General features: G+C 54.8%; 2 protein-coding genes and 1 non-coding gene across 15 annotated transcripts; all 3 read right to left on the bottom strand.

Annotated features, from left to right (window-relative positions):
- Positions 1-320: 320 nt before the first annotated feature.
- On the bottom strand, positions 321-8,744 carry FAM131A (family with sequence similarity 131 member A). Of its 3 annotated transcripts, none has more exons than XM_057738797.1 (7): positions 8,095-8,744; positions 6,843-6,903; positions 5,716-5,858; positions 3,433-3,526; positions 3,001-3,183; positions 2,715-2,831; positions 321-1,380 (listed from the first exon to the last, which is right to left on the bottom strand). In XM_057738797.1, the coding sequence occupies exons 4-7, from the start codon at positions 3,500-3,502 to the stop codon at positions 905-907; spliced, it is 846 nt and encodes a 281-aa protein (XP_057594780.1). In that variant the 5' UTR covers positions 3,503-3,526; positions 5,716-5,858; positions 6,843-6,903; positions 8,095-8,744; the 3' UTR covers positions 321-904. The 3 variants fall into 3 exon arrangements, with proteins under 3 accessions (XP_057594780.1, XP_057594781.1, XP_057594782.1); XM_057738798.1 differs by lacking the exon at positions 8,095-8,744 and adding an exon at positions 7,655-8,009; XM_057738799.1 differs by lacking the exons at positions 6,843-6,903; positions 8,095-8,744 and adding an exon at positions 6,496-6,832.
- A 141-nt stretch (positions 8,745-8,885) lies between these two features.
- On the bottom strand, positions 8,886-27,561 carry EIF4G1 (eukaryotic translation initiation factor 4 gamma 1). 11 transcript variants are annotated; one of them, XM_057738782.1, is made up of 33 exons: positions 27,427-27,561; positions 26,550-26,606; positions 26,234-26,327; positions 25,854-25,940; positions 24,573-24,749; positions 24,243-24,342; positions 23,039-23,151; positions 22,160-22,252; positions 21,891-21,957; positions 20,791-21,612; positions 20,454-20,542; positions 20,175-20,361; positions 19,949-20,082; positions 19,662-19,820; positions 19,328-19,513; positions 18,940-19,137; positions 18,589-18,735; positions 18,152-18,388; positions 17,837-17,941; positions 17,564-17,723; positions 17,260-17,360; positions 16,532-16,634; positions 16,193-16,295; positions 15,733-15,965; positions 15,472-15,590; positions 15,174-15,346; positions 14,736-14,861; positions 14,551-14,632; positions 12,927-13,025; positions 12,680-12,814; positions 12,459-12,540; positions 12,181-12,321; positions 8,886-9,511 (listed from the first exon to the last, which is right to left on the bottom strand). In XM_057738782.1, the coding sequence occupies exons 3-33, from the start codon at positions 26,291-26,293 to the stop codon at positions 9,327-9,329; spliced, it is 4,803 nt and encodes a 1,600-aa protein (XP_057594765.1). In that variant the 5' UTR covers positions 26,294-26,327; positions 26,550-26,606; positions 27,427-27,561; the 3' UTR covers positions 8,886-9,326. The 11 variants fall into 11 exon arrangements, with proteins under 11 accessions (XP_057594765.1, XP_057594763.1, XP_057594768.1 ...); XM_057738780.1 differs by having other exon boundaries at positions 9,178-9,511; positions 19,328-19,516; XM_057738785.1 differs by lacking the exon at positions 19,662-19,820 and having other exon boundaries at positions 9,178-9,511; positions 19,328-19,516.
- LOC130856231 (small nucleolar RNA SNORD66) lies at positions 17,440-17,515 on the bottom strand. Its single transcript, XR_009054522.1, has one exon. It is a non-coding gene; the product is annotated as a small nucleolar RNA SNORD66 (small nucleolar RNA).
- Positions 27,562-27,803: the final 242 nt, after the last annotated feature.

Here is a 27,803-nt window from a genome sequence, read left to right as displayed (position 1 = left end):
GGCACAATTCCTGCAGACTACTGGCCGGCCACCCATGTGGCCCCCTTGTGGCCGTCTCTGGAAGAACATCCAAATCACGGCTCCGTGGCATCCAGAGCCATTCCTCTTCCAACTCCACCCTAAGGAGAACTCTTGAGTGAACGGGGCAGCCCTCGGGCTATGAGCCACCAGGACCCTGCCCACGTGTTCTACACGTTGCTGGGAAAGGGCCCAGACCCCACCAGGGAGGCCAGGAAAAGGGCCGAGAGTACAGCCTTTCGTCATTCCAGTGCCTCCCAGAGAAGATCCGACTGAAAAAACAGACCAAGACCCCTCTTTAGGAAAAAGAAGATTTAGAGACAATGGAGAGGTGAAGCACAGCATGAGCCCAGCTGGGCAAGGGGCCCCTGGGGGGACAGCCCAATCCAGCAGCTCCAGAAGGGTCAGAGCCCGCCCCCCCAGGTGGGGGTGATGCTGTCAAGCACTGCACGTGGACTCAGAGGTGAGGAAAGAAGCAGAGGAGAGGCAGGGGGAGGGGCGGGGGGAGGCAGGGCTCCCTCCTGCTCTGTCCCACACAGCCCAGTCACAGCCACCTCCTTAGGGTTCACATCCCCCGAGGAGGAAATGTGTGTGGGGTGTTTTAGATTTAAGAACATGAACATCACCGTCGGCCACAGCTGCAGCCATGCCCCAGGGGCCCCGGGCAACCCCCGGCAAACCCCAGGGGTGGGGGCCGAACATGCGCCCCCACCTGGCCCCTGCTTCCTCTGAACACTTTCATGCAAACACACAATGGAGAAGTGAGTGCTCCCAGGAGCCCTCCAAGCTTTGGAGCTCTGTTGGAAGCCTCGCCCGCACTTGGGCACGGAGGCTCTGCCCCCAGCAGCAGCCGGGGGACACATGCCACCACTGGGCGTGATCTGGGTCACTGTTCCTCTGGCTCCACCACATCCTCGTCTAAGGACACCACCCCAGAAGAAACTACGTCAGAGGCTTGCCGCTGCCGTTCCCAGCTGCTCACAGGCGGCAGGCAGAGCGGCCGGCAGTCCTTGCAGGGGGCTGGCTCCTCCTCAGCAGGAGAAAGGCAGGACTCTGTGAGGGGCGAGCTGTAGAGGGAGTCCTGGGCCTCCAACGGGCCCAGGCTGCGGAAGGCACTTTCCCGGCTGGGGGGCAGTTTGGCGAGGAGTAGCTCATCACCCAGCAGCTGGGAAGCCAGGCGGGCCGGGGAGCCCAGCAACCCGTCCTCCAGGCTGCACAGACTAGAGCACAGGGTCTCTGGGGACACGGTCTGCGAGCAGTCGCTCTCAGGTTCCACGGAGCCCTGGCGCATAGGCCGGGAGAATCGGTGGCCGGTGAAAAGGTCCTGGAGGTGGGGCCCCAGGGGCAGCTGCCCAGCCATGTCTGCAGGAGGAGAGAAAGAAGACAGCCCTGCTAGCCCCGTTTCAATTGGCCAACCTGGAAGCCACATCCTCCCGGCTCCACCCTCACGGGAGCTGGGTAACCTGGAGCAAGTCACTTAACCTCTTAGTGCCTCGGTTTCCCTAATGGTGAATTGGGGGTTATAACTTTGTGGGGTTCTTAAGAGAACAACAGACTCTGGTACACAGTAAGAAACAAAATATACGGGGATACGATACATGGTGCCGATTGTTCACTGTGCAAGAGGAGCCTGTCCAAGGCAGTGAAAGAGGGCTGAAATTCAGCCCACACTCTGCCCACCAAGCAACATGCCCTAGAATGGGGCTGTGCCCACCAGATAAAGGTGTGCCTTTTTTTAATTTGCACTAAGATTCCACATGGGCTAGTAGTGGCTTTGGATAAATGTTAGTTATTATCCTTATTCCAGGGGTCAAAACAGGCCTGGAACTCAAACAAAAACACTTGTGGTTCAGGCATCCAAATCACTCCTCTCTAGACCACAGCAACAGTCTCCAATCTGCTCTAATGTATTGCCCACCTTGGAGAACTTGTTAATTAGCTGGAGGGGTCGAGGCGGGTGGAGGCAATCTTCAAAGGCAAAGAGGTGGGGGGGATGGTGGCCTGTGAGGTTTGAGCCCAGAAGCTACAGAGAAAGTCAGCCATGTGGTTCAGAGAATGGAAGATGAAAGGAGGGCCTTTGCACAGCTGCATGGCCCCCGCAGGGTCACCTCTGCAAGCCCTGGCCGAGAGAAAGGTCCACAGGCAAGGCCTCGGCTGGAAGGCAAGGATGCTGAGCCGGAGCCAGCGGCCCTGTGGGCGGTCCAGGCCCAGCAAGCCTTCCTGTTTGCCTGGGGCCCCAGCCCTGTGAGGAGCTGTGCTGCTGCACTGCGGCTCCTCTGTGCCGCCACAGCCAGCCAGAAGGCTGCCTTGAGTGGGAAAGGCAAGACACAACAGACCCTCTCAGAGATCAGCTGCACAGAACGCACCAGTGAGGTCTCTGGGCTTTGCTTTTTTTTTTTTTTTTTTTTTTAGGACTGCAAAACCAAACTGCACAGACAGGCAGAGAAGGCTCAGCACCTGTGGAAAAGGAACCAACTCCATTTCCAACTGCTGACTGCCCACCCACAAGTGTAGATAGCCCTCCTACCCCTGGAATGTCAAGGACTGCCTAGACAGTCTGTCTCTCTCCTCTCCCCCTCCACAGGCTGAGGACATTCTGGATCTCCCCTTCCAAAACAAAGGCTGAGCTCTGAATCACAAGGCCTATCAGGCAGTTCCACGCCAGCTGGCAGAGCTAGCATGGCGTGTCCCCTCACCTGAGTCAGTTCCCCCAGCAAAGTCCTCATCATAGGATTCATCGGTGGAGTCCTCACCATCCACTGAAGACCATGCCCGGAGCTTGGCTTCTGCAATGGCGAATTGCTCGGCCACTCCTGAAAGGAAAGGCACAGAATTCGTTTAGAAGAGAAGATGAGCTAAGACTAGGGCTCAGCTTGGATACAGGAGAGGGAAGACACAGGGGTGTAGAAAGACGCCAACCCCCACATCAGGCCCAAAGAGATGAACATGAGCAACCCTATGATAAATCCCTTCTGTACCCACCTGCTGCGAAACGAGCCTCTTGTTCACCCTCGCTGAGGTCTGAATAGGAGGAAAAGGCTGATTCTAGGGCAGCGGGAGAGTCACTTGGCTTGCTCCAGCCCTTCCACTCAATGAGGTGAGCCACTCGGCCCTGAGCCATGGCAGTGGGCTTGGTCACGTGGTCCTTCACCACCTGGGAAATACCTGGAGGTGGGGCAGAGTGAGGAAAGCTGGTAAGGGCACAGACCAGGGAGCATCTGGGGGGGGAAGTGGAAGGGTGGTGGTAGTTAGGGTCCACATGTGCCTTTGGGTGGGAGGAGAGGGCTGGGATTCATCTCAGAAAGAGAGGAAAAGGGAGATCCCACAAAAGCTCACAGGATGCAGTCCCCAAGAGCCTGTGCAAAAGGGCAAAGAAAGGACCAAATGGCCAGAGGCACAGGAAGGGGTGCATACCATGCAGGGAGGATCTGGCCAGCGCAGCGATCTCCTGGATAGTTAGGGCTCTCCGGGACTTGGGCAGCATCGCGACTGTGTCTCCAACATTCACCTTAGGTGACAGCATCAGAGGGTGAGTGCCCCTCTGACAGCAGTGTCCCCCACATGCCCATCCTCCACCCAAGGCATCAAGGGGATGTTGGAGCTGAGATGCCAGAGCATCTCAGATGTCCCAGTGGCTGCTGGGATATGTAAGAGAATAATAAGCCAGGATCGGCAAACTGTGTCCTCCCAGGGAGCAACAGAGACTCGGGCAGGCCCAAAGGAGTAGAACTGCAGCTAACCCCACACGGTCCCAGCTTGCAGAAGGGAGGGAAGCAGGTTGGCAAGTACATGGAGTAGGCCTTTGAGAAGAGCAAAGAGGAGGGGACAAGGGTATGGCAACAAGGTCTTCCTCCAGGTCCTCTCCCCCTTGCCCCTTTCCTCTCAGTCTTCAGACCCCTATTCTAGCTGTTTCTATAGCCTACTAGGGCCACACACTCAGCCTGACCAAAACCAAGCCCAACACCTTCTCCCCATATCTGGCCCTGCTTCCAGGCTTCCTGACTTCGCATCATCCCACCATTCTTCCATTCAGCCTGGCTCCAAACCTCAGCATTACCATCAGCTCTCCCCTAAACCTTGCTTACCTGCATCTGTAAGACCTAATGATTCCATCTCCAAACTGCCTCTTATAGTACCCTCCTCCTTTCTACTCCCACTCTCGCTGCCCTTCCTCAAGGGCAAGCCCTCAGTGCCCCCTGCCCAGATTAGCACAAGTGGTCGTCCCCCAAGTTCCAACTCCATGCTATTTTCCCAGCCTAAAATGTTGTGTATGTAAGTGTTCCTCTCCCCTCTTCCCATGACTGTCTGGCTCTTTTTCATCTTTGGGGTCTTGGCTGAAATATCACTTCCTCAGAGAGCATTTCTGTTCACGCTACCAGTAGTCTAACCTCCCTCTGCAGTCTGTAACAAGTCACCATCCTCTATCAACATATCCCGTGTGTGTCATTATGGTCTATTTCCTGTGTGTCCTTATTTCTTGTTAGTCTTTAGCTCTTTGAGGAATTTGATCTCTCTTGGTCACTGCTGCACCTTTATGTTTAACACAGTGCCTGGTACAGAGTCATCTCTCAAAATACACAGGCTGAATGAATGAGGCAAAGTATAAATGTAAACGAGTAATTTTCCTGGAGTATGACTGGTCACAATATGTCCCTATTTAAAATCTTTCCTGGGCTCCTCCAATGCCCAATGAAGAGCAAACTTCACAGTCAGGCACTGAAGGAACCCACTCTGTGAGGCCCCGGCCTCCTTCCAGGCCTGCTTAGAATCCATCACTCATCTCCTCTGCCCAGTAAAAGGCCACTTCTCCACCTTCCCTCCAGCCAAAGGAAGCCAGCTTTCCCGGGGCTAAGGCTGCCATCCTAGCCCGACAAAATGCTCCCTACCACTGAAGGCCTGGCTCTCAAGTGCCATCTCCTATTATGCTTACAGTCCAGTTTCTCTGTCTTCTTGGGTGCCTGCACCCCCCCCTCAGCAATGCGCTTGCTTCTCTCCTGAGGGATCTTGGGATGGCAAGGCCTCAGTCTGATTCACCTGGGTTCCTATTTCCTCCCTAACCCTGGCTCAGTGCTCCTTGGCAGCCCCGGGAAACGGTTCCCTCAACGAATGAATGACGTCGCAGGCGCACGCCCCCTCCCTGGCATTGCCTAGCTCTCCTCCATCATGTTCCCACCCCTCAGATGAGGGACTCCACCTGCCCCTTGACCTCAGTCCCACCCTGTCCCTCCCCTTCAGTACCTGGCTAACAGCGCCCCCAGGGTGGTGCCGGCAGCTTCTGGCCAGGCCTGGGGGGAGGAGCACCTGGTGGGTGTTTCCTGGCTGGCTTTCCCTCCCTCCCATCACTCCCCTTAGCCACCGCCATCCTTGGCCATCCCTGCGCAGCTGCGGCCCAGACCCAGAGAAAAGGTGTATGTCTCCCTGGCAACCCATCACCATGCAACAGGGTCTCCCGGGATACGGCCCGGGATGTGCTGACGTCAGGGCCCTAGGCGCAAGCAAGCCCGCCCGCCGGCACAGTGCCGCGCAGAGCAGACCGGTGCGGGGGCGGCCTTGTGGCCCCGCCGGCCGGATAGCGCCTCCGCTCTCTCACAGGGAAAGGGAGCCAGAAGCAGGCTGGCGGAGCGGGGGTGGGGCACACAAATCCCCTTCACGTGGATGCAGGCCCCCTCCCTGCTACCAACACCAGGGGCCCAGCACCTCTGGCAAGTCCTGGCTGTCCACTGAGGAAGGGCGGGAGGAACGGCTCCAGCCTCGGAGGGTCCGAGCAGATCCCAAGGAAGATAGAGAGAGGCCCCGAGGAAGTTCGATCCACTCCACAGCCCACGCGGGGTCCGAGGCCACTGAGGGGTGGGGGAAAGGCTCTTCAGCTGGGCTCCCACTTCTGCCAAGATCCGCATTTTCATCCAGTGTTGCCGTATCATTTCTCCTTACTGCCTCCCCCACCTTCCAGAATATAAGCATCCACCTCGTGCTCTCCACAAGTCTGAAAGCCCCTATCCCACAGCCCTGACCTTCAGGCCTCTGGGGCCATTTTATGGCAGCCACTCCCCACCATCCTCCTCAAGATATATTCTGCCATCAAAACCTAAAACTTTGATAAATTCTGCATCTTCTCAGGCTTCTCAGCCTACCCATTCCTCTTGGAAAGCACACCACATTCTTCCACCACCATCACCCCTGACCGCCACCAACAACAACTTGGACCCTTTACAGTCTTGCTTTGTTCTTTCCTCTCACCAGCCTCAGCTTGTGCACAGCTCTTCACTCTTCTTTTCTGACAAACCCGTGAATTTTTCTGACTTTTGCCCCTGTCCCCTGAGGCTTTTTACTCATGCCCTGTCTGGCCCCAGCCTGGTTGTTCCTATTTCAGCCTGGTACCCAATATCTAAGCCAGAGTAATTTTCCTCTTGCCACCTGAGCATCCTACTCCTCAGCTTCCCATCACCTCCCAAATCACATCTACATCCCTGGTCTCACCTCTGCGACTTGTCTGACAAGTCCATCGTCCTCCAGGCCCTTCACGCTGCCACAGAAACATTTTGCCCAGCACAGAAATCATAGGCATGCTGGCTGTGTCGATGCAGAGAACCAAAAGCCCAGAACCGCTCCAGGCTCAGCTCCCAGTTCTATTCCTATTTTGGCTCCGGATGCTGAGCCAGTCCCCTCCCCACTTGGAACCTGTGCCTAGTCACATAAGGAGAACACTTCTGCCTCGTGGCTTTGAGGAGGTGGGAGTGCCAGGGCCCAGCTGAGCTCTCTGGAGCTCAGGGAGCTGAGGCCCATCCCCTGGACAGTGCCAACAGGCAATGTACATCACAACTGACCTTTAGCTGGAGCAGCCGTCTCTGTCCCTGAGCCTCAGCCAGCTGGTGGTCCCCAGAAATGCTACCAACCAGAAGGAAGACACAAGGTTACAGGCCATCCCTGGCCCCCAGCTGGTACCTAATCGGGGCTCTCTAGGCCAGTCATGAGGTCAGCCAAACTCTCCTGACAAAAGGAGGGAATGACTTCCCAAACTCCAAGCCTTAGAAGGTCCAGAGGGATCAGAGCAGCCTGCTGCTTCTCAGCTTCAAAAGTCATGAGATTAATTTAGGACTACAAATCCCAGAACGCCTCATGGGAACCAAAGTAAAGTACAAATCTTAGCTAGAGTCTTAGCTCCAAAGCACCTCAAGTACCACCCATACTAAGGTCTGTGTGACTGACTGCTTGCCCTGAAAGCCCAGGGCCCACTCCAAACCCAGCTCTCAACGTCACAAGTTCTTGCCTGGTCTCAGGCTTGGGAAAATCTACGACACTGGAGTAAAGCAGGCTGGCCCACCTCAGACAGTAGAATGCAGGCCAGGCCCCAGTGTGCACCACCAACTATGGGAACCAAGGCCCACACAGGGATCAGCAGTTATGGGAAGGAGGCCCTGATAGCCTCCCTCTGAACTCCTGTTTCCCTCTACAGGGAAGGATGATTTTTGTTTTTATTGGGAGTGGGGTAAGGGAACTAAAGATGAGCGGTGATCAGGTGCTCACAGGTGCCCCCAATGGTGCCCCCAGGTGCCCATCGACCTGCGGACTCTGAAGGGGGTAATAAGTTTAGTCAGAAACTCTGTGGTAGGGTGCTTGGCCAGCGTTTGCAGGCTACCTCCTGAAGGGGGTTGGGACACAGCTAGGAGAGGCAGGTTCCCAGCACAGGGCCACTCCCAGGACAGCGAGAGGAGAGGTGTGGGCAGAGGAGGGTGATTGTGAGTGGGTGTGCAAGGCTAGTCGCCACGGGCTGGAGAGGGTCGACCAGCTCCCGTCTAGGCTGCGCGCCTCCTGCCACCCTCAGCGGCGGGGATGCAGGCAGAAAGACCACGAGTCCACCCTGCAGAGCCCAGAGGCAGGCAGCCGGCCTTGTGAACGAACCCGACTCGGTTGAGCCCCCTCCCAGCTCCCTCTTCTGGCCGGGCCCGCCTCCCCAGTGCAGGCTCCTCCCTCTCCCGACACCGGCCCCCTCCTCAAGGCCCCCACCCCCCCCCGCGGCCCGCGCGCCAGGCAGTCGCAGCCCGACTCACCAACCCGGGCCCGGCCTCCGCCTCTTACCCTGACCCGCCGGGCTCCGAGAGCCGATACAGCCCATGGCCGGGCACCCAGGCACGCTAGCCCGCGCTCGGGGCCCGGGCCATCGCCTTGCAGAGGGTCGGGCCGCGGCCGCCACCGGGGAGGGGAGAGCCTGTGAGGGGAGGGGTGGGAGCCGCGCGTCCGCCAACGCTCCCGGGAGAGGGAGCCGGGATGGTGACGTAAGCGCGGGGGCGTGGCCGCCCGCGTCACCACCCGAAGCGGGCGGGGCAGAGCCGACGTCACAGCCACGCAGAGGCGACCTGCGGCCGAGTCCTGCGAAAAAGCTCGGCCTCTGCTCCCAGCCCCGACTGCGGAGCCACCCGAAGGCAGCAGGGGTGGGGAAGGGCGGAATGGGGCATGAAGACTCACTGGGCTGGGGCTGCCGGTCACACTGCATGGGGACAGAAGACCTCACTGTATCCAGGGTTCTCATTTCACAGCGGAGACCCTGAAGCCATAGGCGGTTTCAGCTACAAACAGCCTGAAACCCAGGGCCTTCACACACGGGGGTCTGCATCACATTCTGGCAGGAGAGCGAGACCTGCGTGTTCTATCAAGTACCCCACAGCGGTCTCCCTTCCCTCCTTATCAACAGCGAACCCCACCGCGTCCACACTGAGGGCCAGCCCTCCCAGTCATGACAGGGGAAGAGGCAAGAGGGGTGCCAAGTTACAGGGAACAGCGCTACAGTGCCAGCTCTGGATAAGCAGCTGCCCACCCATCCAGACGCCCTCTCCAGAGGGAGCAGGCCACAAAGCAGTGAGGCAGTGAGCTTAATTGAATTCATGTTTAATAATTACAGGCACCGTGCCCCCCCTTCCCCCTGCCCAGGCAGCAGCAGGGGTGGTGCAGGGGCTGGGGCACATGCCCCCAGCAGCGAGGACGGCCGTCCCAAGAGTGATTTTCAGAAAATAAAAAAGGACCCCAGGGGCAGGCGGTGGTGCCCCCCCCCAAGACACACCAAATTTCAAGACTTTATATATAATATATCTCTGTGCCCCAGGGGGAGGAGAGGGACACCTGGCAGCATCCTGGAGGGGGGCCCCAGGCAGCCCCAAGCCATCCTGCCTCTCCAGCCACTTTATTAGCTCAGACAACATCGCACCACAGGCACCCACTGCCGCCACCGCTGCTGCCGCCCCCTCTGCAGTCCGGGCGGCTGGCTTGGCCATCCGAGTGTCCATGGGGCTCCAAGGCCCTGGCCCCACCCGCCCTCAGTTGTGGTCAGACTCCTCCTCCTCCTCCTCACGAAGCCAATTGAAGAAAGCTGTGACAGATTTAAGGGCCACACCCTTGCCCTGCTGCTCAGCGGGGTCCTTGCTACTCTCCCAGCTATAGAAGGCGTCCTCCTTCACCACGTCCTCGTCGTACAGCGTGTCAAAGAACATTCGAAGCATGTCTGCAAGCAGGCAAAACAGCAGTCAGAGGCATGCTACCCACAACCACTCCATCCTCGCTGCCAGGGATCCCTCCCTTAAGTTCCACTGTTGAGACAAGGCCCTGACCCACCATGCTGCCATTTGTGTGTCTGGCCATTCCAGAGTGACTAGATCACTGATAGGATGCTCACCTCATGACCTAAGAGACTGGCGCACAAGAATGAGTCACTTGGCCAAAACTTACAAACATGCCCAGCCTCACACCTCAGCAGCTTCAAAATTCTCCACTCATGATATATTTAATTGGGGAAAATTGCAGAATTAGTACTCCTGAATTTGAGGAATGACAAAAGCCTGAGATGTATCTCCCACTAGAATCAAGGATATAACCTGGAACATTCACTGGCCGCCATTTATAGGTCCTGACAAACTCTTGACCCCAATTTTCTCTTACTTTCCACATATCCCCTGAACACACACCCCCTCTCAGGTCTTGACATTTTTATGTGTGATGTATCCTTTGCCAGGAACATTGTTTCTCTTCTCACCTTTTATCACCTTCCCAGTGAATTCCTGCAGGTTCAACACAAGCACCCTCTGCTCTGATCCTCCTTCTTCACCCCTAACTACCCTGAACACAATCCATTCCATTCCCCACGCTGCACTGCCAGTCTCTCCAAAGCAAACAATACATTCTTAAAAGCAAAGGGAGGCTGAATAGTAAATACATTTCTTCTGAATAAAGCATAAGACCTAGAGTCCAGGTCAGAGTGAAACGCTGACTGAGCCATCTAAGAGAAGCTGCAAGCCAGGATGTTCCTCAAGGCACACACAACTCTCAATCAAATCCGCAACTGCTGTCTACGGACAGCCTCCCACCCCCATCCCACAGCAATGGTAACACCAGATTATCTATCCCAAACTTGTTCTCCAAATCCCATGCACACCCATCCTGGGGACCCTATACAATCAATTATCCACTCCGCCCTGTATTTGCAAGCCTAAGTTTTTCCCATCTATACACAAAAGGCCTCCTTTACAACTACTATCTCTTTACAGCCAAGTAAAAGATTGTCTTTTGACAAGAGATTAGCTGAACTCAAAGATTTTGTCTACACCTGCGGTTTTCTTTCTGATTCGGGGAAGTATTATTCTGTCCTTTCCAATCCCGATCCTGCCCCCTATGTTTCCACTCCAGAAGCCCTAATTTTCAGATTTGCGCCTATGGAACTCTCAAGCAGTATCTAGCATTACTGACCACTTCTGTCTCCTAAAATCACTGTCCTTTGTTCATAGGGTCCTGTCCTCTTTTGGTCCCTACTTGTGGGACCTCTACCTCCTCAATGCTGTATCCCTCAGGCAATCCTATACTCTCTCATGACCTGTACATGTGTTGCCCTGTGCCAGCAGTTCACAAGATGGGCCTCCAGCTCGGACCTCTTCCTCTCCAAATGGAACCAGGTACCCAAGCTGTCTACCTGACTGACACCTCTAATCAACCCACCAGGACCACAAACTCAGTATGACCAAACAACTTTATCCAGTGCTCCCTACCGCCCAGTGAATGCCACCCCCACTACCACCCCACCTGCTAACACCATCCTGGAAGCCATATATGACTTCCCCTCTCTCATCACTCCCTCCCCATGCTAGTGTGTCTTGAATCTGCCCACTCCTCTCCCATCTCCACTGCCACCAGTGAGGCTGAGCCACTATCAACACACCCCTGATCGGCTGATCCAGCCACATGCACATTCATCCCACTCCAAACCACTCTTCCCACGAATGACCAGGGTTATCTAAAACCTAAGAAAGAATTTTTTAAATCATTGCTTAAAATTCCGCAAAGGCCTTTTTCTGTCCTTAGGCTAAAGCACAAAACTCATCCCCATGGCTTACACAAGCCCTGCATGAGCTCGCCATGTCCATCTCTCCACCCAACTTGCTTCACATAGAGCTGGTTGCTGTGCTCTACCACACCGGCCTTCCTTCAACAGTTTTTTAACTTGTGTCATATTCTGTACCTCAGGGCTTCCTTTTACACACAGTTTCTTCTTGTCAAGTCTCCCCTTCCCATTTGTCATTTAGCTGCCATGGGTCAATTCCCACTCATTCTCTCTCTCTGACTAGGTAGTCTCCCAGAGAGTACCCTGCAGGACCCATCTTCCAACATTCACCTGACTCCATACCAACATGGGAACTATGCTTGACTTAATCACTGCTAATATCCCAACGCCCAGGCACACACCTGTTTGCTAAATGCATAACCTAAGACACGTTAACCTAAGCCTCAGTCTCCCAACATGGAAAAGGAGGGAGGGAATACCATCTACCCTAAACAACAGCTGTGAGAATTAACTGAGGCAAAGAAAGAAGAGCAGCTCAGCCCTGTACCAGGCAGAGGGAGCACAGGATACTTGGAAAACGTTACCATTTATCACCTCTGCACTCCTGGCATCTAACAGGTGGCTATGCACAAAACAGGTAGTCAATTAACCTTCAAGGCCAAGTATAACTCCTTCTACTTGTAGGTAAGGAAACAAATGTTTCAGGGGAAAGGACTCAATCATCAGGATATGTTGCTCTCCAGTGACCACCCACTTTTCTTGGGTTGAGGCCCTTTCCACAACTGCCCTCTACTATCTGGTAGTTCCTCCAGCCCAGCCCATCCCTGTGGCCTGACTCTTACTGGGAGGCTGTTCTAAGGTCACTACAAGGGCCTGGAGGGCATAGAGCGCCTGCAGCTCCTTCTGCTCGTCACATAGGTATTTCTGTAGCAGTTGCGCTCGCGCTTTCAGCACCGCAACGTCCACTCGGAGAGGAGTCTCAACTATAGGGAGGAAGACAGGGAAAAGTGGAATAATGCACCCTCGGCCTGGTTCAGACCTGGAGGCAAAGACCAAAACCTCCCTCCCTCCGTATCCGTTGGGCCCACCCTTGCCCCACCAACTCCCTGGCTCCTCTTACAGATAATTGCAGAATAGCAGACAGTTGTCATGAGGGCTCGAACTAACGTGTTGGATGCTACCTGCTGCTCATTCAGGTTGGCCTGTGCAGGAGAAAGAGAAATAAATGGTCCAGAAATCCTGAATTATGACTGGAAGGCTCCATTCTTGCTGGCCCCACCTGCACACCAAGAACCACCTTCTCCTTTCTCTCTCTCTCCCTCAGTATCCAGGAGAATATACCTCTATCCAGTCAAACATCTGCTGGTTACTGCTGCCCTCCTTCAGCAGTTTCTCCAGCTGCTTGTTCAGCTCCTCAGAGGAGAGCAACCTCTGGCCAGGGGCTTCCGACTCCTCTCCCAGAGTGTACTCCACCTTCTGCAAGCAAAAAGTCCCACAGTGGAGAGGTAAGCATGTCACATGAAATGAGGGAAGAGCAGAGGACTGGCCAACCCCAACTGCTAGAGTTAACCTAAGTCCAGCCGCAAACCTGTGCAGTGACGAAGGTACTGACGTCCTGGCTTTCAGGTAGAAATTCCTTCCAGCTGAGTCCAGCCTCCCGCCACAGCGTCCCCACCTTTTTGGGACCCTGGAAAACATAAGACCAACTCAGCAACTCTCTTTCTCTCCAAGAATCTAAGAGGTCCACAAACGTCATTCAACAAATGCATAATGAAAGCCCACTAGGCACCTGCTAGGAGCTCAGGATGCTACAGAGGCACTGCGGCAACAGTGCCTCCATGCCTACAGTCTAGTACTGGGCACAGACATCAGTCAAATAACCACCCAAAGTCAAAGAACTCACCCACCACAGTGCTATCAGACCTGGGGGGGGGGCGGGGGGGGTGGCCTGAGGGCCTCTAGGAAAAAGTCAATTAGTTGTCACAGGATTCTCAAAGAATTACTGGTAAACAACAAAATCCAAATACCTCATCCTAGCCTTCCATACTCATCTACATTTCCTTTTCTAAAATGGCTTAGTTTTTCGTTATTATAAGTAACAATTGCTTATAGGAGAGAAATACTTCTAACAAGTATGCTTATTTAGTTCCCAAGCCCAGAAAACTTTAGAAGCAGATGTAACTCCCCACCCCCAACGGCAGTAAATGGCAGTCTGAGTTCATTTTCTGTAAGGGGCAAGAGATTCTGAAACCATCACTGCTTTACAATAACAGATATTCAGGATGAAGCCATCAACCCTTGATAAAATTACTGTATTTCATGGATTTTAAAAATGCCCATTTTAACACCACTTAAAACTGAGTTGTCTCACAGTTGACATATTAACGCTTTTTTAAAATATGACCATAAATATTTTCTCAGCAGTGCATAAATGTTGTAGAATCTGTGGCACCTTAGAGTCAATGAAATATCCAAGTAGTTCAATATGCCTTTTCTTTTAAATTATTATTTCAGATTTCACAGAAATTATCCCGGTACACATTTCTACCTAAAAGAAGCAATAAGATGCTCGAAGGACAATTCCTTTCGATTCAAAGACTCACTCCTCTAAGTTCCAGATAGCTGAACTCTTTTAAAACTGCATTTCCCAGCATCTCACCACACTAAGTACCAGACCCAACTTGCCTTTCCCATCATTTCACCTTTCTACTTGCTAGTCAAAATTAACTTCAACAAAGCAGTTTCTACTGTGAATATTACCAAACAGCCACCCCTTCGCAACCTCACAGTACTTAGGGCACTCCATTTCAACTGTTTTACTTCACACTTTACTTCACACTATTGTTTTTATTAAGCTGTCATTTCTTACTTTTATCTTTTACAACTTGTTTCCTAACTGTGTCTTTATTCACTGCTGTGTTCCCACTGCCTAGGTAAATGTTCTAAAAAATGCTAGCTGAATAAATGAATGAATGAATCAATCAAGGACCTAGGGCCTTAAGAGTCTCATTCTCCACCAGCCTTGGCCAGAACCTATGACAAGAACTGGTCTGAGGGAGAGTGTCAGCCTTGACATTTCCTCTCCCAGGTACCAAAACAGCACTACCATCCCACCAAAGGACCCTGAGGCTTCAGGGTCACTGCCAGCACCCAAAATCACATGGTGGGAAGAGAAGTCCTCAACACACCACCTCTGAAAGGCTCTCACTCACCATCCTTTTGCATAGGAGCCCCAGGATCTCCAGCAACAGGGAAGCAGCTTTGCCCAGGGGTCTCAGAGGTTTTGTAATTTCCCTACAAGAGAAAAATCCAGTGTTGAGAGCCTCCCACGCCCCCTCAACACCTCCCCTCTTCTTCCTGTCTTTACCTCCCCTGAATTCCACCAAAGGGAGCTTACCTGAACAGCTCCCCCATAGGCACCCCACCTTCCTGCAGAATGGGCGTTACCAGTTCTGCTAGGTAGAGCCACACGTGAGGGATGTCAATTTCCATGTCTTCAGCCAATTCCAGGATTTCATACAGCCTGCAAAGAGAATTCAAAGTCAGGGCCATCTAGGAAAGACAAGCTGCACCTCCCCCCTTCTTCTGGGACAACAAAGGCACTGCTAAAGGATCAACTGTGGAGCCCTCAGGAACATTTCCTAAACATGGGGCAATTCTCTCAAGCTAAGGCCACCTGCTCTTTAGATGGCTCACCCCCAACCCTGCCAAAAATCATGCTGACCAGGATGGCTGAGGAGCCTACACTCTTATCTAAGGTTCCACAGGTCCTACAAAAGAAGGAAATTTGTGGGTATGTAAACACAACTGGGAGACCCACAGAAGTCAGGCTTACCCTTGGTAGTACTGAGCCGTGGAGAGGTGCCCGGCACAGAGCAGCTGGTGGAGCAGCTGCCCCATGTGCTCACGAGCAATGGCGCTGCGCTCCAGAGTGGACTCAACGCCATGCCGCACAAAGATGAAGAGCAGCGAGGGCGAGGCCAGCTCCTGCACGCACTGCACTGCCTCCTGCAGGAGCCAAGCACACAGAAGGGAGACCGGTCACGGTCTGGCCCAGACCCTACACCCCTGCCTGGCAGCACAGGCCCCTTCCCGCCCACCCTGCCATCACTCAGACCGCTCTCACTACCCACCTTCATATCATTGAGATGGAGGTATTCCTCAATGATGGCCCTGGACTTCTTCTCCAGCTCCTCTTCAGAGAGTGCGGCCTTTGGGGGACTCACAGGGGGCAGGGCGGCTTCTCGCTTCACTGAGTGGAGAAAAATACATCAGAGATTCTTCAGTTCCAGCCCTCCTAGCAAACAGGGTCTGGAGCCCTGAAGACACTGTCTGGGGACTGGCCAGTCCCAAACCAGCCCACGCCCTCCTCGCGTCTTCCCCCGGCCCCTCACCAGCATCCCGCCCGCGGTCCCGATCCTCCGTGAGGCTAGCTGCCTTGCGCAGTCCCTCAGGCTGAGCGGGCCGCTCTCTACTCCGCTCCTCCACTTCCTTGCTGAAGCTCCGCTTGGTGGCGGGTGTCCGTGCACGATCAAGCCGGTCACCACGGTCACCTCCCCGTTCACTCCGCTCTAGGCGGTCTCCCCGGTCCCCAGCTTTCTCACCTCGTTCCCGGCTCAAGCTACTCCTGGAAGACAGACAGACACATCATCTCTCACCTGTACTGCCCAGGTGCACTCTTAGTTAACTATCCAACACGCTGGGCAACTGACAGGCCTCGTTCTTGTCATCAGGTATATACCCCAATCTCAGCCTGCAGCTCTGAGCATTACAGGGGTAAGGATTCCTATGGCAGCAGCCAAAACCCAAGCAGTACTCTCAGTGTGAAGGGCAAAGACACCAAAGAAACCTTACCTCTGTACCACACGTCTGTTATCTGTGCTTTCTGTAGGTACTGCCTGTTGAAGGGCTGAGAAACGGTTCAAGGTACTAGTAGCTGGACGAGAAGCTTCTGATGCTGGGGAGACAGAAAAGCCAGATTAAAATCTCTACTTCTGTACATCCTATCTCCTACTCACCAGTTTAGGACACTTGGTCCTAGTCCTGACACTAAAGTAGTTCAGTCCTTAGTCCCAAGTGCACACTGCCTGCACTATCTAACCACTCTGTTATGAGAGCCTCCTGCATAGACAAGGCTCTGCCCTTAAGAGAGCTGATTAATAACCACCCAGCTCTTTACAGCAGCCTCCATACCTGCATCGGAGGGCTTGGCTCCTGAGCCTCCACTGCTACCCTTGCCCCAGCTCAATCGCCCTCCAGGCGCAAACAGCTGGTTGTTAGAATCAATGGAGCCAGGCTGAGGAAGGAAAGGGAGTGGAGAGAGTCATGGGTCTGATCCAGCCAAAACCCCCAGCCAGCCCCACCACACACAGCCACAAGTGGCCTAGACCAGGGGCCAGGCAAACTTCTTGCAAAGGGCCAGACAGTAAGTACTTCAGGCTTTAGAGACCACGCAGTTTCAACTACTCAACTCTGATGCTGTAGCACAAGAGCAGTCACAAACAACACTTAAAAGGGATGAGTGTGATTATGTTCCAATAAAATTATGGACACTGAAATTTAAATTTTATGTAACTTCTTGTCACAAGATATTATTCACTTTTTAATTTTTCCAACCATTAAAAAATGTAGAAAACTCTCACTCTTAGCTTGTGGGCTGTACAAAAGCAGGGAATGGCTGGATTTGGTATACATGTCAGGGTGCTGACCACTGGTCCAGACCAATGTGAATACACCCCCTAGAGTCTGGCAGTCCTGTCTCTAGCCATCTAACCAGTTAGTCTAAGGGGGAGAATTCAGCTGTGACCTTCCCAACCTCAGAAAGTGAGGGGACCAAGATCCAAATCTGTGCTTAAGGCCCACAGGACTCCTCTTTACCCTCCCACCACTGACATCACCCCTCCCAACACACACACCCCTACCTTCGTGATCTTAGTGAGTCGTGAGGTGTCAATAGGGCGGCTGCCCTTGCTGATGGGTACTGTGTTCCAGCCACCATCATCCACAAGTGGAAGGCCACGGCCTGGGACAAAAAGGAAAGCATACTGGAATGATGAGTAAGTCCTAGCAACCCTCTTCTCATGGTCTGCCCCCAGCCTCCCTTCCTCAGATCCTCAGTTCCATCATGGGGTCTCAGGGGCCCAGACACGTGGCACTAACAAGAAGTCATCAGTGGAAAGCACAACCCCTCACACCGTCCCTCCTCAGTCCCAGCCTCCAACTCACTGATGGGTGGGCCTGGAGGGCCACCTCGGCGCTTGTCGCTGCCCTTGGCCATTAGCTGCTGCACTTTTATGTGCTCCCGATGCTCCTCCATCTCAGCTTCCTTGTGAATTTGGTCAATTGTCTTGGGACCCTGGTCCCCTCGGCGCGGCACCCAATTGCTCTGTGGGGACAGGCCAGCCACAAAGTAATTACACCAGAGAGGGCCAGACAAAAGTGTGAGGGACTGTGGGGTCAGAGGCAGCAGACTGACAGTGGGAAAGAGGGGACACGTACCCGTCGCAGATCCAGCACATCTTGTAGCATAAAGCGGATTCGGGATGAAGTCTTCTTTTCCTTAATGATTTTTTCCATCTGGTTGAAATACTGATCCATTCGGGGCTAGCAAGAAGCAAAGGGATCAAGGTCAGGAACTTCTGAAACTTCACCTCCAGTTACAGGCTCTGCCCCTCCTCACGCCTTCAGCTCCACCACTGTATCTCAGTGACACACAGTGCCACTCAGACACAACAGCTGGGAAGGGTGTTTGCTAGTGGATAGCAGACCCCATGGCGCTTCAGCCTGTCCTCTCCCATACCCCAGGACCCCTACCTTGGCCTTTTCAAAGTCCAGGTCTTTGCCAATGGTGGTGAGCAGACGGCAAAGGCATTCGAGGGACTCCTCATCATGGTTCTTAAGTAGTTTAACCACACAGTCGTGCATGATTGCCTCTGTCAACATCTTCAGCTTGAACAACTCCCCGATAAACTTGATATTCCCTAAAGAGCGCCGCCGGGCTATGTCTCGAGCCTCTTCCAGCTCTTCCTTCAGGCGTCCCCGTTCCTCCGCCTGCCGGAATCACATCAAAAAGACACCTAGCCACTCAGCTAAACCCTTTCTCTCCTCCACTATCTAGATTCCTAAACTTAGCAGCAAGCACTCATGTCCTACGGGAGAGAAGCCCCCAAAACACCACTATCCCCACCCCCATTCCTGCAGCTGAGCAGCATCTGGGTGAGCAGTGGAATTGGGAGTGGAGTTTCTCTCACCGTAGCAGCTTCATCCATTTCTTTTTGCTTCTTCTCAAAAACCTCATCATCATCTTTGTCTTTTTCAAACTCCTTCTGACATCGATTTAGCAACAGCTTTCGGAAGTTCACAGTCACTGTTGGCTTTTCTGTAGTAGGCACTTTCAGCTGCATGTCAAAGAGAACGCCACATTCAGACCGGTCCAGGGCAGGGAAAACCCTCCGAGTCAACTACCTGACCCAGGAGGATCTCTGGGCCTGGCTCTGCCACCAACAGCACAGGATGGAGGAGAACCAAGAAACTGGACTCAGAGTCTCAGGAAGAGAAGTGGGAAGCTAGACCACAAAGTTTAGAAAACAATGGAAACTAACCGCCATGAGACAGCGGCACATGTTTGCATAGGCCACGGAGAAGTTGGGCTCTGAAATAGCCTTCTCGAAGATGAGGTCAATGACCCCTTTGAGGCGTTCCTCAGTGTCGATGGCTAGCTGCGTCACCTGCTTCATCAGCTGCTGGAACATCTGGGGTGTCAGCTTATTCAGAATGGAGCGCACCCTACGGAACAGGTCCTGGAGGGGAGAGAGGGGACAGAGAAGATGTAGAATCCAATGAAGTTTTTAAAAGGACAGGGGCTGCTGGGAGGGATGGAGAGGGTGGTAGGTAGATGAGAATGGAGGACAAAGGCAGAAAAGGCAAGGTTGGCTCAGAGAGCAGACCTTGAAGAGAAGGAATGGAGACCAAAGCCTGACTTGCAGGTACCTGGGTTTTGCTGCCATCAGCATCCTCTTCCCCTCGGTCCTTATCAGCCGCCGTCCGCTTGCTACTGGGTTTCCAGGCCTTCTCTGCTTTGTTCAACTTTATATCTTCGGTCATTGACACTGTGGCAATGATCTTGCGTGGCTCCTTTCGGGGGCCCTGCTGAGATCGCCGGGGTCCCAGACCAGCCTGCTAAGAGCAGGAACAAGAGAAGCCACGGAACTAGTCAGCATAACCTACTACCACTAACACACATCCCCAGGGCAGACTTCTCCCCACCGCCCCAATGAGATACAGGGAGCCAATACCCTCAATTCCCCTTGCCAGTCCCACTCACCGGCCCTCGGGGCACCTCCCCACCTGGCCCACCCCTTGGGGGCCCACGGCTGCTAAGTGCTGGTCGGCCAAGGTTGGCAAAGGATGGAGTGAAGTCTGGGCCACAATTTATGCCTTGAAGTCTAGTGGGATCCAGTGGCCGCAATGGTGTTTTATTGGCCTGTGAAAAGGACAGGGAAGGTTTCAGAAATAGGCTAGGGCTAGCTACTGACCACTCTTTCAGGACCTCTGGCTCCTCCCCAGCCAGCCAACCAGCCCAGACTTACCCTCTCCCTCAAGCCTACCAACCTTATCCAACACCACATCACTGATATGGGGCAATCCCTCCGGCTTCTGCATACTGGCAAAGATGAACTGAAAGCCAAGGAGGAACTCACGGTCATAACGCTTTTTCTCCTCAAGGTTTAGAGGCTTCCACTGATCTAAAAGGAAAACAGGATGAACCAATCACAATGATTTCTCCTGGGTCCCTGACAAGCATACTCAACCCTTCTCAACCCTTCCTTCTGCATACCTGACTTATACTCATACTTCTGTTCCCCTGGCTGAATATTCTCAGCATTTTGAATCTTGTCTTCCTTTGAGTCCCAGGTCTCATCTGCTTCCTCGGGCCGCGGGGGCACACTGCTGCCCTCAGGCTCTGGGCTGGGATTGCTGCCTACAGGAGGTTGATTTTCCACCTCTGGTACTCCCGGGTTTACCTGTAACCGTTGGACATTCCGTTTTGTTTGCAGTGTGACCATTGTTCCATACCCAAACTTTGCCCTCCTCCGTCTGCTGTCTGCTCCCTTACCTCCTTGAAGGCATCTAGAAGGTCTCCTACAGCCTCCTTCTTATTGAGCTCCTTAATTTTCCGTCTCCTCTTTGGCACAGATACTGCCACTATTTGGGGAGGAGGAGTGAGAATAACTTAAGGAGTACCCCTAACCCCTGGGAAAAATAAAAAGCAGCAACTGTACAATATTCCCTTTTTTCATCACACTCTCTCTTGACTTAAAATTCCTTAATCTAGCCCTTAAGAGTTCCATTAAGGGCTTCTATGACCCAGACACAATGGCACAAGAGGTCATCAGTGAAGAATAAGAACCACACCCAGACTGCCCCACCTCTACCATCCAGCCACACCTCACCTTGGGTGGCTGCTGCCGCCTCCAAATTCTGGGACAGGTGGGCTGGGACAGGGGTGCTCTCGGCAGGGAGTGGTTCCTCTCCTCCCTTCTCACCCTCAGCTTCTCCTTCCTCTTCCTCTTCTTCCTCTTCCTCCACGTCCTCCTCCTGAGCAGGCGAAGCAGCTGGAGGAGCCACAGCTGGAGTGGCAGAAAGGACGGCGGGGGGAGCCACTGATGTTGTAAGCTCCTTGGCCTGCTCCTCTGGTTCACTGACGGGGCTTAAGTCCACAGCTGGTGGCGAGGGGGCTCCGTTGAGCAGTTCCTCGGGTTGGGCAGTCGGAGCAATGGGCACAGGAGATTCGGAGGGACAAGCCGGGGGAGGGAGAGGGGCAAGCTCCGGGATCAACTCCACCTCTGGTTCCAAATTCTCAGATGGGACAGTGCCATTAGGCTCAGGAAGAATTTCCACCTTGTGAGATGCCAGGGGGGTGGGAACCTGGAGAGGACTGGAAGAGAACTCAGATTCTGGAACTGGTTTGCTAAGTGTCACTTCTACTTCCAGTATGGGTTCAGCAAGGGGGGTAGGTTCTGGAGAGAGGCAATATGGCTCCCCAGTCTCAGGAGGCATGGGGGTTGATTCTTCTACAGACGTTTGTATCATCCCCGTTGTCATAGTGTCCCCAGGAATAGAGAGGACTGCGAGATCAGGCTCAGACCCCGGTTCCAAGACTGGGGGTGGTGATGGGGTTGGAGACGGCGATGAAGGCTGGGATTCTGAAGGGCTGTGCTCTGGGCCAGGCAGCCCTGGCCGCTCCCCAGTGACTGCTCCCTGCACCCGGTCATCTGCACCATAGGAAGAACGAGTAATTAGAGACAAGCCCTTCACTGCTGTCGTCCCTCCCCCCAGCCAAGCACTCCCAACCTCATAGTGCCCCCCCCCAGTCTTCTCCCACCTAGGTCTTTTCCATTCTCACTCAAAATCCAATCTACCCTAAAATCCCACTACCTGAAACCTAAGTCACTCTTCTCTGGCACCCAGTTCAAGTCACTCCACTTCCCTGGCGTTTTAAATGGTCACATTCCTTTTCCCCATAAAAGCTCTGCCCCACCTTCTTACTTACCTGGCCGGACAACGACAGCAACCTGGGGGGTCTCCCCATTAGCCTGAGGCTCCAGACCACCTCCCGTCTGCAGAACACAAAGCGTTACCAAGTTTGCCCTGAAGAGTCCCACAACCCTTCTTTACTACAGCCATTTCTACTTTAGCTGCCTAGAAATCCAGGAAAGCAGGGAAATAAATCCCTTCGCTGAAGAAAAAGATCAAGGGACGTAGGAGTCCAGGGCAGAACAGCCATCCCAGCCAGGGCATCACTCAAAGAATAGACAGTACCTGGGGAGGGGTGGGTGTGGAGGCAGTGCGGGCCCCAGACATGATCTCCTCCGTGATATCCTTCCCTCCTTGGTTTGGGTCTCGAATTCGGATCTGGGGGAAAAAAGCTACGGGATGAGTGAGAAGCAGGAGGAGCCCACCTCTCCACCCTGGCCCACTCCTAAGACTCCAGGCCAATCCCCCACCCCCCACTAGGAAGCAGGTGGGTGGGTGCCAGAAGCCCCATGAGTTCTACTGTCAACTCATCCGGCTGCTCTTGTAGTCTCTGTCCTGGCCCCCACCCCTAAGACACCCTTGACCTCACAGAGCAGCCACGTACATCACAATGCCCCTCCCTCCCTCATCCCTGCCCCACCAGAAGTCCCCAAGAAGTGGCTGCATGCCCTGGGGCCCAGGACCCCCATCTAGCACCCATCGGCTCACTTGTGGCTAGTCTGCCTGATCTCTGGGGGCAGGGCCCAGATCCAGTGGGTGGAGCCAGGGTGACTCAGCGGCTTCCCCAGCCCTGGCACCCTATTCTGGGCACCACGCCCAGGGCTTGAGGATTGAGCAGAGGCCTCAAGAGCTTCCAGGACTGGGGGGGTGGGGCCACAGAAAACAAACCATTTTCAAGGCAAGCCCCCAGAAACCCAAAACCAAACTTAGATCTTATGGACCCAGAACGCAGGTCTCTAAGGAATTTCCCCACCAGACACCTCAACCTTCCAATGAGCTTCTTCTACACTGAAATCTCAGCACCTCACAAGCACCTCACAGATCCCCATTCTCTGCCTACTCTCGGCTGACGATCTCCCTCAACTTCCTGCTCTCTGGCCCACAACGTGCCTGACCTTGATTCTCCCTTGCCCAGATGTCCTAGAGCCCCCTGCAGCTACTCACCGTCTTCCGCTCCCTCTTGGGAGCAATCTGGGGTGGCTGGTTCATCAAAACTGGGGGGGGAGCCACACCAGTGGGAAACTGCTGCACACCCTGGGCTGGGTAGTAGGCGCCAGCTTTGGGGGGGGGGGGGGGGGGGCGGACACGGAAAGGAAGAACAGTGGCAGGGTCAGAGCCCAACCACACACAAATGACTGCCTGAACACCTCGCACCCCTGGAGAGCCTCTCATCACCCACAGCCGGCCCCTTGCCCTGCCCCACCCTCCTCCCCAAGGGAATCAGGTGTCTATCAAAGCTGGGGAACCAGTCTGAACTGCGTTTACAAGAATTCCTGACACTGGCACACACACCCCTCGTAGGCAGGCACTCCTTCCCCACCACACACCAGCTATCAAGACTATGTCTGTTCCTCTTCTACCCCATAAGGTAACATGTATGCACCCCACCCCCAGAAAAACACACACATATACTCTGAGAGAGCAGCATCTACTTAACCTGAAACAGAAACAGGTCTTTGGCTGGGAATGATAAAAACAGATTTGCCAACCCTGTTCCATTCAACCTGAGTCCAATTCCAGTCTCCAGCCCTTTGCTAAGGGGCAAGGAAACAAAAAGTAACATTACGAACCAGGCCCAGGATGAGGAAAATTCCTTAAAGCAATGGTCTCCAAAATGGGATACATTCTTTAATATCATCCATAACCTCCACTTGTTTCTTTTTGACAAGCAACATTAAGTGTTATTTGTTCAAATTATGCATACGTATAACAAACAAAAACATACATGTATTAGAAGTACATACTTAAAATTTTTCCTGATGGTCAAAATATTTTGGAAACCACTGCCATAAAGAACAGACTAATCCTTTCCTAGAATATAAATGAAAAACAGCTACAGAAACCTCCCAAACCCATGTTACATGGGCTCCCCCCAACCATGGAACAAGTGTCATAGGGAATATTTACTAACAGGCCTTCACACTAGCGCTTGAACTATATTCCTGGATGTGGAGAGGACTCCAACTCTCAGCAATAGTATAAAATCCTCTGCCCACCCCCCCCCAACACCAGTTACATATTAAGCACCAATCCCCACTACCCCTATCATTTTTAGACCGAGACACGCCTGGGAAGGGACTTAGGAATCAGTAGGCGAGTTTAGATGCTCCTTGGGACTCACTCTCACCTGACTCCCTCCCCTGCTTACCGTAGGTCCCAAACTCTGTAGGGCTTGCACCCGGATAGAAGCTTGGGGCTCCCGGCTGCACAGGATACTGCTGTGTCGGGACAACATATGTGGAACGCCCCTGGTGGAGGGGAAGGGGGAAAAGGAGGGGAGAGAAGGAGTTGAGGGAGCTACGCATACCGTATCAGACTACAAAGAGAATACAGGGTAAGAGAGGACAAGCCAATTCTGGGAACGGACCAGAAGTCCCACCTCCGGAGAAGAGATGGGACCGGAGGGTCAGGGAGAGGGGGGCGGGGGTGGGGGTACACGGTTGTGTGTGGCTTCCAGCCCGCAAGCCTCCAGCCTCACCTGTCCAGGGATGTAGTAGGCCCCCTGGGAGGCTGGGTAGGAGATCTGGGAAGGGATCATCATTACTTGGGATCCAGCAGGGTAGACATGGGCAGCTGGGCCAGGGCGGGCGGGGGCTGCGCTCTGCACTCGGGAGGCTGCACTGCTCGGGGGCTGGGCCCGGCTAGGGTAGAAGTGCTGTCAGGAGGGAGGAAGGCAGTTGGCACTAGGAAGGGGAGGAAGTGGACAGCAAAATGGCCACTCCACTAAGTCTCTAGTCTGAAGAGAAGTACCGGGGGCTCTGAAGCATGGGGACCAACACCTTCAAGACTCACTTGACCAACTGATGGTTAAGTGGCCTCTTGTACGCACATGTGTCCTCCAAACTCAAGTACACACTTGGCACTCTGTATATTTTCTCCCTCCCTGCCATGCATACGCATGTCACCTCCTCCAGGCTATCCTTCAGCAGAGGCTTCCTAACACCCAGATGCATCATGCCTAAGTAAAGCCTTTTTCAGCAACATACTCCCCAGCATGCACTGCTCCACCCTAAGGGACTGAGAAGCTAACTGCTAACATGCAAGTCTCCCAGTTCCCAGATACGCACGATGCAACGATTTAGCCCCTAACATGCACTGGTCAGCCTCAGACTGAGGACCTGGACAGCAAACAAGTCCCCACCCTGAGGGACCTCAGTCCCTGTGTCTAGCCCGACTAGGGTGGAGGGTAAGGGTGAGACCAAGAGAGTGTCCAGGATTAGCAAAGGGATGTTACCTGCAGAGACCTGAATCCTCCCTGAGAGCACATGGGGACAGGAAAGAAGAGAATTATCCCCAAGGTGATGAGGGGGGAAAAATGAAGGAAGCAGGACAAGAATCCTCTCCCACTTAGTGAGGAAGAATTTAGGGAACAGAGGAAAGCAAGAACCAGCTGGAGTGTTTGATCTTCCCACAGTCCAAAGAGAAAGAAGGGATAAGGAATGGAGTAACGGCAGCCTCCCAGTATAAGGAGGAAATAGGAAAGCAGGAGCTGGCAGCAGGGCCCAAAGCACTGCCCCCGATTCTTAGGTCACCAGGACCCCAAGTAATGCCATCCCCACCAACTGCATATTCCCCAAGGGGCCAGCCACTGTAAGTAATCAACAGCACAAAGTGCAGAGCCGCATGAAAGAACACATAGCAACTGTCAGGAAACTGGGGTAAGTACAAGGCCTCCATAGTTTCCCTCCTAGGCCCAAACCGGCCTAACCTCTACATGGCTCCCACCCACGCCCCTACTCCCCTCCCCACAGCCCCTCACCTGGCGGGGCTGAGAAGGCGTGTTCATTTGTGTCGCTTGAGGCGTACTGAACACCACCGGTGCTGTCTGCCCCGGGGGAAACGCTGGCTGAAGGGGGGAGACCAGATTTCAGCAAGAGGGGAAACCCAGGTGGGGCAGACACTCAAGCTGGTGAAGGGGAGCAGATCTGTGGCAAGAGCCTCAACAGTCCACATATACCCTCCCCATGACAGCCCCTGGGAACAGCCCAGGGGCCCTGTCTCAATTTGGCTGCAGGAAGCTGCACTTTGCCCTGACAAAGAAGGGGGGTGGGAAAATCCAGAGGCTGGAACCTGTTCCTGACCCGGCTGCCTGGACTCCCCAACCCCCACCACAATCGCCGCTAATTCCTCCCTAATTACCTGTGGGAGTCCAGGGGATGGGGCAGGTGGGGGGCCTGTGGGCTGTGGAGCTTTGTTCATTTCATTTGGTGCCACATCAGGGTCCCCCCAGCACCTGCTGGGAAAGAGTGGAGCTCAGAAACGGGAGGGGACACAAGCTTAAGGCAAATGGCGTGGGGGAGGGGCTGAAGCAAGGGCTGGGTCCCACCACGAGTCCCGGAGACGCCAAGGGGGTGAAGGAGCATTAAAGACCCAGCTTACGTCCCCACCAACACCCTGTCAAACCCGCACCACCTCCAGCCACCCCCCTGACCTGCTGAGACGGCCCCTCACTCACCCCCTCGGTTAAGAATAAATCCACGGTGCGGCCTACAGGTTCTGGGCATCCGAGGGCCTGGGGTTGGGAGGTGAGGGGTATCAACCTGGCTCCGCGGGGCCCAAGACCAACCAGACCGGAAATTCCAGGTCTCGCTGGCACCAGGCTCCCAGATCACAAACGGAGCTAGCAGCTTCGGCCGTGGTGTCCCCACCCCCCACCCGGGGACACCGGGTTCGGGGCCTGGCCCAGGGGCACACGAGGCACGCCTGCCGTGGGTGGCCGCAGGGGCACCCGCGCGGAGCCAGAGGCGAGGCCGGCCGCCGCCCAAGAGTGGAGGCCAGGAAGGGCGGCAGTCGGGCCGTAAAAGGCCAGGCGGGCGGCGGCCGAAGAGAAGCCGGTTTGAAGCAAGTGAGGGTCGGCGCGGAGGGCGGGCGGGGCCGGGGGCTCCTCCCTGCCCGCCGCCGCCGCCTCCCTCCCCTGCGCCCTCCCTGCGCAGCGCCGGCCAGTGCCAAAGAACAACGTGTCACTTCCCGGCGGCCGGGCCGCAAAGGGGGGAGGGGGCGGCGGGCCGGGAGCCGCGGTGCCTGCGCCCGCGGGGCCTCCTCGGGCCGGGCCGAGGTGGCGCTCAGCGGCCGGGGAACCCGGCGCCCTCCCAGCCCGCGGGGACCACATATTCCGGCCCCGCGCTCCCCCACCCCCACCCAGCAGCCAGGCCGGGCCAGGCCGGGCACACGTGGGCCGGGGATCGGGCCCTGGCGGGCCGGGGCCCGGACTTGGGCCACGGGGCCGGGGCGCCAGGGCGGCGGCGCAGGGTAGCCGGTCCCGGCCCGGATGGCGGCGGATGCGGGGGGAGGGGGTGGGGGGGCCGGGTCGGGCCCGGACATGGCGGCTTTACCTTCAGTCTCCTTCAGTCCGCGCGGCCGAGCCCCACGCAGCCGCACAGACGTAGTCCACAACCATTTCCGGCTCCCCGCACGGATCCCGCTCGGCGGCCACCGCTTCTCCGCAGGCGCAGCCGGCGCCCCCACGTGACCGGCGCAGAGGGCGGAGCCGCGCGCGGCGCCGCGGAGCACATGGGACCTGCCCCGCCTCGTCATGTGACAGCCACTGCCCGCCCAGTGTCCCCTCCCGAACTTTGGAACTCCCAGACTGACCCCCCTCTGCGTCTCTGTTCCGCGGCTCTTTCGTTCATTCATACTTTGAGCGAGGATTTATTGAGTGCATACTGCGTGCTCGGCGAAGTGCTGACTGAGGGCTGAGAACACTGAGATT

The sequence above is a fragment of the Hippopotamus amphibius genome, chromosome 6, assembly GCF_030028045.1.
Source record: "Hippopotamus amphibius kiboko isolate mHipAmp2 chromosome 6, mHipAmp2.hap2, whole genome shotgun sequence".
Classification (NCBI taxonomy): domain Eukaryota; kingdom Metazoa; phylum Chordata; class Mammalia; order Artiodactyla; family Hippopotamidae; genus Hippopotamus; species Hippopotamus amphibius.
This window is presented reverse-complemented; position numbering and strand designations above follow the sequence as displayed.